This window comes from Bombina bombina, chromosome 2, assembly GCF_027579735.1.
Source record: "Bombina bombina isolate aBomBom1 chromosome 2, aBomBom1.pri, whole genome shotgun sequence".
NCBI classification, from domain to species: Eukaryota; Metazoa; Chordata; class Amphibia; order Anura; family Bombinatoridae; genus Bombina; species Bombina bombina.
This window is the reverse complement of record NC_069500.1, coordinates 18,051,588-18,065,031: the sequence shown is the minus strand read 5'-3', so window position 1 is coordinate 18,065,031 and position 13,444 is coordinate 18,051,588. Positions and strand designations below refer to the sequence as shown.

The 13,444-nt window shown below is 37.4% G+C and overlaps 1 protein-coding gene across 1 annotated transcript; it reads left to right on the top strand.

Moving 5' to 3' along the window:
- Positions 1-260: 260 nt before the first annotated feature.
- Positions 261-1,572, top strand: LOC128646846 (serine/threonine-protein kinase SBK1-like). Its single transcript, XM_053699647.1, has 3 exons — positions 261-435; positions 566-768; positions 997-1,572. Exons 1-3 carry the CDS (start codon positions 261-263, stop codon positions 1,570-1,572), a joined length of 954 nt encoding a protein of 317 aa, XP_053555622.1.
- The last annotated feature ends 11,872 nt before the right edge of the window (positions 1,573-13,444 follow it).

Genomic DNA, 13,444 nt, shown 5'->3' with positions numbered 1-13,444 from the left:
CCTTTCTCCCTCTTTCTCCCCTGATTTCTCCATTTCTGCACACCCCAATCTTTCCCTTTTTTTCTTCCCTGACTCTTCCCTTCACACCTCCACTATATCTCTCTCCTTCTCTCCCACCGACCTTTTTCTTTTCTGCACCCCCACTCTCTCCCTTTCTCTCTCCCCATTCCCACACTGAGTTTCCTTTTCTGCCCCATTCTTTCTTTTTTCTCTCTTCCCCATTTCCTCCCTTTGTCTTCCCATCGCTTTCTATTTTCAGAATGGCAGCCACTATCCAGAATAGTGACAAAGAAATGACAAGGCGACTTCTCAGCCTGATATCGTTGTCATCCAAGGACCTGAGGAAGATGGAAGTGACAGACCAGTTTGATCCCATTCAACAAATTGGTGAAGGATCCTATGGAAAGGTCCTGTTGGCCAAACATAAGGATTCAGGTAAAGGAAAAGCACATCTAGCTAATGTTCATATAACATTATGTAAAGTAAAATATAGGAAGATGAACCAGACAAATCTAATTAACATTGTTTAAACAATTTTAATGCTAATTTTTTTTCTATTTGTCAGGTAAGCCAGTGGCACTGAAAATGCTGGCCAAGGACAGGACCAGACTGAACACATTCATGTTAGAATTTTCTACGTCTTTATGTCTCACATCACACCCACATATTATTGACACATACGCTGTGGCCTTTCATACTTTTAGTCACTTTGTGTTTGTTCAAGAGATGATGACAGCTGGTAGTCTGTTATCCATTATTTTCCAAGAGGTATTTTTTTTATTTAGTTTCACCTTCCTGTTAAAATTAGTATGCTCTTGCAAAATGTATAGATTTATAATATATGTATATATCTTGCATTAACTGTATTTACAAATCAAATAACAAAACCCAAAGACATGTTTCTTAGACAATTCTAGATATAACTTCCATTAATAAATATCAAAACAAACAATTTTTTTATTTTTTTATTTTGTTTTCATTTTTCCATTTCTGTAGATTGGTTTAGAGGAGGAGTTGGTGAAGTGTTGTGTTGTGCAGATTGCTGATGCTCTGAAATTCATGCACAACAAAGGATTGGTTCATCGTGATATCAAGCCAGACAATGTTTTGCTCATGGACCAAGAGTGTCACTACATCAAGTTAGCAGACTTTGGTTTCACCCAACTTGAAGGAACCAATGTACCATCTATGTCATGGATCATACCCTACATGGCTCCTGAGCTTTGCAACCTTGGACAAAATGATGAGTTAATATTACATCCCAGTCTTGATATGTGGGCATTTGGTGTGCTTATATATTTTGCCCTTACTGGTAATAAGCCATGGTACCGTGCCGTGGATGATGATGATAAATACAAGTCATATGTTCATTGGCAAAGTCAGAAAAATGTTTCACGTGTACCCACTGAATGGATAAAGTTTACTACAAAAGCCAGGCAGATGTTTTCCTGTATGCTCGCTCTCAACCCCATGGAAAGGTGTTCCATGAAGGAAATAACAACCTTTATAAAGTCACAGTGGATTAGACCTCCTGAAGACACTACTGGTGCTTTACAAAATACACAAATATAAATTGTCTCTCTAAATTACATTTTACAGAAGGACCTAGATTGGTTCATTAAGATATCAAGCTATTATACATAAAGTGTATAATCACTTGTGAGTTTTTCATTGGGTAATATAGGCAGTTATAGACAGGAGCTTAGCAGTGGAAATATGTCAAGAACCCCTTCCAGCTATATCAACCATGCTGAACCCTAAGTGATGGAGTTTCATAGAGCAATCAAGTCCAGAGGCCATAGATGCTAAGAGAGAAGTTCTGCAATTGTTAAAGACAACGTTTTTAGACATCGGTGAATGTGTAAAAATTTATATTTAAGAGATGAAATGAACAGAACATGAACATTTTGTTCCCTACCAATGAATATTATCTTAGAAGTAATGACACAGACCATTTATTAATGTTAATGTCTGCTTGTCAAGTGTTATTTTCTTGAGTGCTCATTATTTATTTATCTGAATGTTAATTCATGAATATGACATCTCAGTTAGGGAATATATTCAGAATAGATAAAATCTTCTTTGTTTATTCTTTATTTTAGCTGGGAGTTTTTATTTGAGGATAGAGAAAGTCTCCTCTTGTCACCTCTTTGGCTACACATATATTGACATACATTCTGATTACAAATACACTTCAAATGACACATATTTTACTATTGTATGCTAAAAATTTGTTCATTTTATGTAAGCATTTGATAAACTGAAATAGCCAATTTTTTATCGTAAAATTAAAGTTTCTACATTTTTCACACCTTCTATGGATTTTTTTTAATTACCCACTAATGGAAAAATCATTGTTTCTAATACAGCTGTTAGTCAAATGTTACAATAAATTAAGTATTTTTTAATACTTAGATTGGGTTTATCATTAACATATGCTTGAAAATGTCTAAAGATATATATGTATGTACATATATATGGACAACAAAACCCTGCAACTTCCCTTAGAAGTAGCAAATGCCTTTAACAATTATTTTGTCAGATGCTCCACCACCTTGATTGACAAACTAATAAATGGCTCGTATCCTGAAACTACAAATATGGATCAGGCCCCACTAAATCTGCAAAGACCCAATATAGAGAAGTTCAATTTTAGACCTGTACCCATCAATGTCATTAAGAAAAACCTTAATAATTTAAAAATGAAAAACCAGTCTGGACCTGATCAAATCCCACCAATGCTGTTGAAGCTCAGTGCGCCGCCAATTGCTAAACCTGTCACAACCCTAATTAATGAATAATTGGTGTCTGGATACATACCCAAACTTTGGAAGACTGCAAGACTAGTGCCTATCCATAAAAGTGGTGAGTTTAACCTTGGTTACTATCGCCCAATATCATTGTCAGAGTATTGTTAAAAATCTTAGAAAAATGCGTCCATACGCAACTATGTGAGTATTACCAACAATCTAACTATCTGACCCTTGATCAATCAGGTTTTTGCCCGAATCACTACAATACAACTGCCCTCCTAAAAGTTTGCAACGACATCCAAACTGGCATGGAACAAGGAGACCTAACTGGAGCAATGTTCCTTGATTTTGCAAAGGCCTTTGACACAGTAGACCACGACATACTACTGCTCAAACTAAAAAACTCAGGTATTGGTGAGGTGATCATCCGCTAACCTGGTTTTGATCATATGTATCGGATCAATCACAATATGTCTCCATTTCTGACAGCGACTCCCTCCCTCTCCCAGTTACGTGTGGTGTTCCCCAAGGTTCCATTCTTGGCCCCCTACTATTCACATTATTTATAAATGATCTGTCTAATGTCTGCAAATCCTCAACTATGCACATGTACGCAGACGACATGGTAATCTATGCAAGCAAATCCGATCGTCTGCAGCTTGAGGCAGTGCTCCAAGACCAGTTCACAGAGGTAGAAAAATGGATCTCAAAAAGCAAACTCTTCCAAAACACTGACAAAACTGTCGCAATGATCTTTGGAACGGGACCTAAATTACACAAACTACAAAATTCACATCTACGCATCAAAACAAAATCGAATGGCACACTGACTGCAGTCCACACTTTTAAATACTTGGGTATGTTGTTAGACCCCAATCTATATTTTGGCCTCCACATAGAAAAACTTGCATCTAAACTCTATCCAAAACCAGGTGCCCTGTACAGAAACAAATCCTGCCTCAGCCCTACAGTAAAGGAAAAGATTGTACAGCAAATGCTGATGCCAATCATGGTTTATGGGGATGTATACACTGTATAACTCGTTCTGCCGCTTTGTGCTACAATGTAACTACAGGACCCACCATTGTGACATGCTAAAAGAACTAAACTGGCTGTCGCTGGAATCCAGATGCACCCTCCATCTTTCCTGCCTTGTGTTTAAGAGCCTTTCTGGGAAGCTCCCACCCTATCTGAGCAGAATGCTCTCCCCAGCTATTCCCACCTCCTATAACCTCCAATCCAGTACCAACACATTATTTAGCTTGCCTCAATACAAAAAGAAAACAGCTCGATCCTCCTTTTCCTACAGAGCACCACAATTATAGAACGACTTCCCGCACACTTTCAAAACTTCCCCAAGCCTAATATCCTTTAAGAGATCCCTCTCTGCATATCGCAAAACAGAATGCACTTGTCATGGTTGATTATATATTTACTACCTGTTCTATGTTAAATGTTGCATATATTGTGTATTAATATTTGTATTTTATTGTACCCTATTGTATCAAGGCAATGTTTTGTGGACCCAGGACATACTTGAAAACGAGAGAAATCTCAATGTATCCTTCCTGATAAAATATTTTATAAATAATATATACACAGTACAGTATTTACAAACATATATACACATATAAACACATATAGTACATACATATGTAAACATATATAGACATTTATAGAAGTGCATTGAAGCTCTGCAGTTAAGTAGATGAAAACATGTAAAAGCATATTTATGCAATATTCATTATTAATAAAGTGTTTAACTGTATTTACTGTAAATATTTCACATTCCAATGTTCTGCTCATAGCAGAATATGTTCTATGTATTTATAAATAGAGATTCCTATATATATCTTTATATATCTATACCTATATATAATCAATTATATATACAAACAAAGAAATAGAAAGTCAGCGCCTCTAAATTAGGAGGTAGTGGAAATACACAAAAAAATAATATATAGAAAATAACAATCCTAATAATGGAAGATGATAATAAAAAATATTTAAATTAAAAATGCAATATAAAAAATCACAATGAGTCACTAATAAATGTGCAAATAATGTGCTTAAATATAACTAAAGTTCATACTTGTAGTTATGAGTCCCAGGAAAGTAAGCGTTAAATCCAAACATGCATTCAAATGTCTGTTGATTTGAATGATACAGATGAACCACTAACGTCCACACCTGAAGGTGTATGGTGCTCTCCTGGGGTTGTATCGATAATTTCCCCTCAAAAGTAGATACTGAAAAATAATGAAGGAGAAGAGCGCAAAAGGACTCAAGTGAAATACTTTAATAACACGTAAAAACAAATAAATTAAGGTATTCTGCGTACCAAAATTAAGAAAATAACAGGCACATCAGTTAAAAGGTCTTTAAGGTAGACGGTAGTCAAGGAATCTTACTGGATCCAGATAACTCCCAGTTCACCTTTTCAGCAAATTTATAGTCAGCTGTAGCAAAGGGTTCTCCAGGGGAGCCGTCTCAAATGCAGTTTGTCTCCGTTAAGGGGCCAGCTGCATTTGCGGTTCTGGTGGGTAAAACTTTTATCTGTGACTGCTTATGCGGCTATATGAAGTCTGCGTCCTGCAGAGAACACCTGGTGCGTTTGTTTAGAACGTCTATACGGCCGTTTTATTCCATAACTCACTTGAGTCATTTTGCGCTCTTCTTCTTCATTATTTTTCAATCATGTGTGTATATATATATAGGATAGATATATATTGTAACAAAATACCATCAGATATATATAGAAATATGTATTTATTCATATTTTAATGTAGGTTTAGCACACAAGAATATGCGATCGGTTCTGTGTGTTAGAGTTTTTTCTACTTTTTTTGCCCCATTGACTTCTATGAGGTAATAGGTTATCGTGTGTGCGATATTCTAAGTCTGGCATTTTGCGTGCGTCGGTACATGGACAAAACATTACCTGTAATCAAACAATAACTCCATTCTATGTTCTGTGGTTTCATTCAGAAAGCTGTGTATTTTCCTTTTAGATTTCTAACATTTCTTTGAACTGATTCTAAAAAGGTCTCCAATAAGGCAGTTTGGGATTTAAAGAAGATTTACATTTTGCATTGACTTTATTTTATAAATCATTCCAAAGGTTATTTGTTATAATAATATATTTTCACAATTAGAGCCTTCAAAATATTTATTTAGACATAGAGACCTTATATATGTTTGTAATTTGATAAAAGTATCAAACTTATTTAATTTATAACTAGGGCAAAATGTAAACCGTTGATACATAAACCTGATTAAGATTTGTTCTCTGCAAGTTCAGCCCATTTGAATAGGTTGTGGTTTCAAAGAGTAAAATGTTTATTTTGTATACAAAAATAAACTTGAGTGAGAAATGCGGGTAGAGAAAGCTCTGTTCAAAGGGGATCCCAGAGGAGCACTGTATAAATATGGAATGATGTTGGTTAGACAAAACACTCCTGCCCTAGTATATTGCAATTTGAAACGAGGGGCGGATGAATAAATGTGCCCCTAAAATATATGTAAAAGAGTTTAAATTACAGGGAGTGCAGAATTATTAGGCAAGTTGTATTTTTGAGGATTAATTTTATTATTGAACAACAACCATGTTCTCAATGAACCCAAAAAACTCATTAATATCAAAGCTGAATAGTTTTGGAAGTAGTTTTTAGTTTGTTTTTAGTTATAGCTATTTTAGGGGGATATCTGTGTGTGCAGGTGACTATTACTGTGCATAATTATTAGGCAACTTAACAAAAAACAAATATATACCCATTTCAATTATTTATTTTTACCAGTGAAACCAATATAACATCTCAACATTCACAAATATACATTTCTGACATTCAAAAACAAAACAAAAACAAATCAGTGACCAATATAGCCACCTTTCTTTGCAAGGACACTCAAAAGCCTGCCATCCATGGATTCTGTCAGTGTTTTGATCTGTTCACCATCAACATTGCGTGCAGCAGCAACCACAGCCTCCCAGACACTGTTCAGAGAGGTGTACTGTTTTCCCTCCTTGTAAATCTCACATTTGATGATGGACCACAGGTTCTCAATGGGGTTCAGATCAGGTGAACAAGGAGGCCATGTCATTAGATTTTCTTCTTTTATACCCTTTCTTGCCAGCCACGCTGTGGAGTACTTGGACGCATGTGATGGAGCATTGTCCTGCATGAAAATCATGTTTTTCTTGAAGGATGCAGACTTCTTCCTGTACCACTGCTTGAAGAAGGTGTCTTCCAGAAACTGGCAGTAGGACTGGGAGTTGAGCTTGACTCCATCCTCAATCCGAAAAGGCCCCACAAGCTCATCTTTGATGATACCAGCCCAAACCAGTACTCCACCTCCACCTTGCTGGCGTCTGAGTCGGACTGGAGCTCTCTGCCCTTTACCAATCCAGCCACGGGCCCATCCATCTGGCCCATCAAGGCTCACTCTCATTTCATCAGTCCATAAAACCTTAGAAAAATCAGTCTTGAGATATTTCTTGGCCCAGTCTTGACGTTTCAGCTTGTGTGTCTTGTTCAGTGGTGGTCGTCTTTCAGCCTTTCTTACCTTGGCCATGTCTCTGAGTATTGCACACCTTGTGCTTTTGGGCACTCCAGTGATGTTGCAGCTCTGAAATATGGCCAAACTGGTGGCAAGTGGCATCTTGGCAGCTGCACGCTTGACTTTTCTCAGTTCATGGGCAGTTATTTTGCGCCTTGGTTTTTCCACACGCTTCTTGCGACCCTGTTGACTATTTTGAATGAAACGCTTGATTGTTCGATGATAACGCTTCAGAAGCTTTGCAATTTTAAGAGTGCTGCATCCCTCTGCAAGATATCTCACTATTTTTGACTTTTCTGAGCCTGTCAAGTCCTTCTTTTGACCCATTTTGCCAAAGGAAAGGAAGTTGCCTAATAATTATGCACACCTGATATAGGGTGTTGATGTCATTAGACCACACCCCTTCTCATTACAGAGATGCACATCACCTAATATGCTTAATTGGTAGTAGGCTTTCGAGCCTATACAGCTTGGAGTAAGACAACATGCATAAAGAGGATGATGTGGTCAAAATACTCATTTGCCTAATAATTCTGCACTCCCTGTAAATAATATCTCACTAATGTACATATAAGTTTAAATGCATAAAAATATAAATCTGCATGTAATTTATAGCTTCAAATTACTCAGTAAATGCATATAAGTCCAGTACATATACAAAAATGGATGTAATCACACCATGGATATCCGGTAGGTATAGCACTTACTAGAACATACCTCAATCATATGAGGTAAGTTGCCGCATCTACAAGTGGGAAACTTCCGGAGATGTCAGGTGGAGATAACTGGAGGCAAGATGTGTGTATTCTTCTCCCCTTGGAGTATGGCGTGTAGAACCAGGCGGAGGCTTGTTAGAGTTATCCAATACCCTCAATCCTATGAGGTAAGTGGAAGGCGTATTATCAGGTAGATCTTGTAGTCATATGTAATTCCACCAGATCTGTCTGCCTGGGTAAACTACTTGAATGTGAACGCCAGGTTGTCCTCGGTAGTTGTATACAGGATCTAAACAGGACCTCAATCACTATTAGGTATCACAGATGCATGTAACAATATAAAATGCCTTCTATTTGCATATACAGCGTACCGCTGAATCGTCTAAAATTTCAAGCTGTGTAGAGGAAAGCTAAAAACTTAAAACTTCAAAAAAAAGTGAGCAGCCGGATCAACACCCTGTGGGACCTGACGTGTTTCAAAGTTATTCTTAACTTCTTCATTGAAGGAACAATTACCCTAACATTTTATACTCCTCAGCTGGTAAAAAAAGTCCCTGGAAGCACATAGAGGGGAAAATAATGTCACAGTGCAAAAAGTGAAGTAAAGTGAAATGTACTTTCATTTCAACATATTTTTTTTCCTGCAAAACATAGGATTTAGAAAACAAACAAACAAACAAACAAACATAATTATTTAAATAAAAACAAAGCGGCATCTATACATTTTAGCTTGTTTCATTTTCTGGGACCTGCACTGGTGCCCTTTTCATGTTCAGGTAACAGATTTTATAAAAATACAAAGATAAAAACCACCAGAAGAAGAATTAAATATTTTCTGAAGTCTTAAAGAGTTACAAATCTGGCAAGAAAAATAGGAAGTTGAAGAAAAATGTAAGAATTATAGTTCTTGAGAGATTTGTTTCACTAAGGACTATATTATATTCCTTCTTTGTGTCAACAACCTCTTCATAAGAGTTGTACAAAAGAAACAATTACTGAACCCAATACTCACATTGTTGTGCATGGAAATTGCCAGTCGTCATTTTTACTAATATTGGAATCATGTGTTGTGGTCAGATAAAACAACAACTAAGCTTTATTTTCCAATGCACACCCATGCACACACATGTACAGCCATGCACACGCATGCACACCCATGCTCACACATGCACACCTATGCACACCATCAGAATGTTTGACAACAAAATAAGTAATAAGCAGAGGAAGAGGAGCATGCCCTGCCTAATTTTATTGGGGAGGATGGTATTGCTAATTGTCTATAGCATCTGATGACATAAAGGGACACTCAAGCCAAAATTAAACTTTCATTGTCGAACTTCCAGTGGATGACGTCACACATGTAGGTAGCGTGATGAGGAGTGCCAGCTAGGGCGAATGATCCACCACCTGCACAATTCCTAGGCAAGGCCTAAAACCATAGCCGGGAATCAAGCATCGGACAGGGCACAGCAAGTCTGAGCGGAAGTCACGCACTGCAATAGCCGCATGCTCGTCCTTATGGCAGTCCGACACACCCAACAAGCAGAGCAAAAGCGTTGAGGCCCATAAGGTGGAAGGTACACACTTGGCAGTCTGAAGGGAGGACGCAGCTCCAGGTTATACCGAGGTCCCCACAGAGATGGTCACTTGCCCTCTGTGGAGTGAATCTGCAGGGGTTGGTGGTCTCTGTGGTAGGAGCGGGAGCACCTGAATAAGATCATCAGATCTATTTCTGGAAGACCCCACATCTGAACAATCTGAAAAAACACATCTGGATGGAGAGACCACTCCCCCGGATGTAAAGACTGACGGCTGAGATAATCCGCTTCCCAATTGTCTACACCTGGGATATGTACCGCAGAAATTAGACAAGAGCTGGATTCCGCACAAGAAAGTATCCGAGATACTTCTTTCATAGCTAGGGGACCGTGAGTTCCACCCTGATAATTGACATATGCCACACTTGTGATATTGTCTGTCTGAAAAAAAATGAATGATTCTCTCTTCAACAGAGGCCAAACCTGAAGAGCCCTGAAAATAGCACAGAGTTCTAAAATATTGATTGTGTCAGTTTATGGCCAGGTATAATACAATATATTTAATAATTATTCTTTAAAATAAACCCCCAATAAAAATGCATATACCAAACAATAAAATTAAAGAAAATTCCTAAATTCTTTGTATTAGTTAAAATGTATAGACACATTGATTTATATTTATAGAGAACAGATATGAATCAAAACTACGCAAAGATCATAAATATTACCTTATTCACAATAATCTCTCAAATCAGAGTTGCATTTAAATATCACAATGAAATACCAGAATCTTCTGTTATTAACCAATAACTCTAGTTCAATGCTCAATATGGATTACACACTTACTATGATTAATTAATAACTACCAGGGATATAATCACAATAACCAGTTTATGTATAGTTCTGAAAGAGTTCACTATAATAACAGACTTATAAATCTGGAGTATAAAACCCTGTCTAATAAATAAATTATTTAGCAATAATAACTAGTTAAGATTACACAGGACTATGAATGTAAGTTAAAATACAAAATGCCCTTTTTAAATCTACTGACTGCAATTTGATTGTAACAATAATGAATGTATTTGCTTTAAAATATCAACTTATAGAATTCATACATTTACCAACATGAGCTAATTTAAGATTTCAATCTTTTCCAATTATTTTCAGATCACCTCATATGAAGAAAAGTTATGGCATATATCAAGAAGTTAGTCTTAGCTTGTTGCTTAAGTTGATTGTGTCCCAAGTATGGCAGCAGTTTGTCAATCAGACCAGTTTCAACAGACAAAAGACTCAAGACCTCCTCTCTTGCATTCAGCTTTTCTTATATATAATTATTTGTGATCTATTTTTGGTTATGCCCACGGAGCTTGTCCCTCTCATTGGTTATCTGGGAGAGGCCTCCCTGATTGGTTCTGTATGGATTCCAATAGTTAATTTATTTGGCTGTTATACCAGTTCCAATCCCCTAGGGGGCAGCAGACAACCAGCAAATACAGTCTCACCATCAATCACTGCTAATCCAAATATCTCCCTATAGAATGATTATTTAACATACTATAACTTATTGCATTAATCACTTACAATATTGATTATAGATGGGGTAATATAATGTCAATTTTCTGATTACTCCAATACCAAATACAGTATGTTTGTAGTGATCATATTGATAAACAATTACACTGTCTATTATTTGCTCTCCCCCAGAATTATAGCATTTAAAATCCTGATATATATTCATACAAACACAGCATATTTCACATTCCTAACAATTTTTAAATTCACAGATCCATGTTCATGGCTAACATTCAATGGACATCTTAAATTGACTGCATTATTATTTATTAACTCAGCATATGTATCCCAATTTGTCCTTTAGATGTCTGTAATGAAAGAAATAATGTTGTTAAAAATGTTCATTTTAAATCCTTAAAACATTCTATGCTTCCAAAAATACATAGGTTAAGACATGCTGGAATCTTAACTTTCAGGTTTTCAACTTTCTAGGCCTAGATCTCCCAGATTTTTATATTCATATTTAATATGTTGTCTGAATATATATACATACAGGGAGTGCAGAATTATTAGGCAAATGAGTATTTTGACCACATCATCCTCTTTATGCATGTTGTCTTACTCCAAGCTGTATAGGCTCGAAAGCCTACTACCAATTAAGCATATTAAGTGATGTGCATCTCTGTAATGAGAAGGGGTGTGGTCTAATGACATCAACACCCTATATCAGGTGTGCATAATTATTAGGCAACTTCCTTTCCTTTGGCAAAATGGGTCAAAAGAAGGACTTGACAGGCTCAGAAAAGTCAAAAATAGTGAGATATCTTGCAGAGGGATGCAGCACTCTTAAAATTGCAAAGCTTTTGAAGCGTGATCATCGAACAATCAAGCGTTTCATTCAAAATAGTCAACAGGGTCGCAAGAAGCGTGTGGAAAAACCAAGGCGCAAAATAACTGCCCATGAACTGAGAAAAGTCAAGCGTGCAGCTGCCAAGATGCCACTTGCCACCAGTTTGGCCATATTTCAGAGCTGCAACATCACTGGAGTGCCCAAAAGCACAAGGTGTGCAATACTCAGAGACATGGCCAAGGTAAGAAAGGCTGAAAGACGACCACCACTGAACAAGACACACAAGCTGAAACGTCAAGACTGGGCCAAGAAATATCTCAAGACTGATTTTTCTAAGGTTTTATGGACTGATGAAATGAGAGTGAGTCTTGATGGGCCAGATGGATGGGCCCGTGGCTGGATTGGTAAAGGGCAGAGAGCTCCAGTCCGACTCAGACGCCAGCAAGGTGGAAGTGGAGTACTGGTTTGGGCTGGTATCATCAAAGATGAGCTTGTGGGGCCTTTTCGGGTTGAGGATGGAGTCAAGCTCAACTCCCAGTCCTACTGCCAGTTTCTGGAAGACACCTTCTTCAAGCAGTGGTACAGGAAGAAGTCTGCATCCTTCAAGAAAAACATGATTTTCATGCAGGACAATGCTCCATCACACGCGTCCAAATACTCCACAGCGTGGCTGACAAGAAAGGGTATAAAAGAAGAAAATCTAATGACATGGCCTCCTTGTTCACCTGATCTGAACCCCATTGAGAACCTGTGGTCCATCATCAAATGTGAGATTTACAAGGAGGGAAAACAGTACACCTCTCTGAACAGTGTCTGGGAGGCTGTGGTTGCTGCTGCACGCAATGTTGATGGTGAACAGATCAAAACACTGACAGAATCCATGGTTGGCAGGCTTTTGAGTGTCCTTGCAAAGAAAGGTGGCTATATTGGTCACTGATTTGTTTTTGTTTTGTTTTTGAATGTCAGAAATGTATATTTGTGAATGTTGAGATGTTATATTGGTTTCACTGGTAAAAATAAATAATTGAAATGGGTATATATTTGTTTTTTGTTAAGTTGCCTAATAATTATGCACAGTAATAGTCACCTGCACACACAGATATCCCCCTAAAATAGCTATAACTAAAAACAAACTAAAAACTACTTCCAAAACTATTCAGCTTTGATATTAATGAGTTTTTTGGGTTCATTGAGAACATGGTTGTTGTTCAATAATAAAATTAATCCTCAAAAATACAACTTGCCTAATAATTCTGCACTCCCTGTATATTCATTTTTAATGTTATACAAATAGACAATCTTATATCCATTAATGTTCTTCCTGTCATTTTCCATTAGCTTCCTGGATCGCAGAGAAGAAATGAAGGCCATGAGTCTGTCCCTCCCCCTGGTTCGTCCCACATGGAAGCCCATGATTCATTGCCGACACCTCCCGCACCTGCGGGGGTTGCTAGCCCTGAGGTGACACAAAGACGCAAGGCAGCTATGTATGGGAATACATATTTGTGGCCC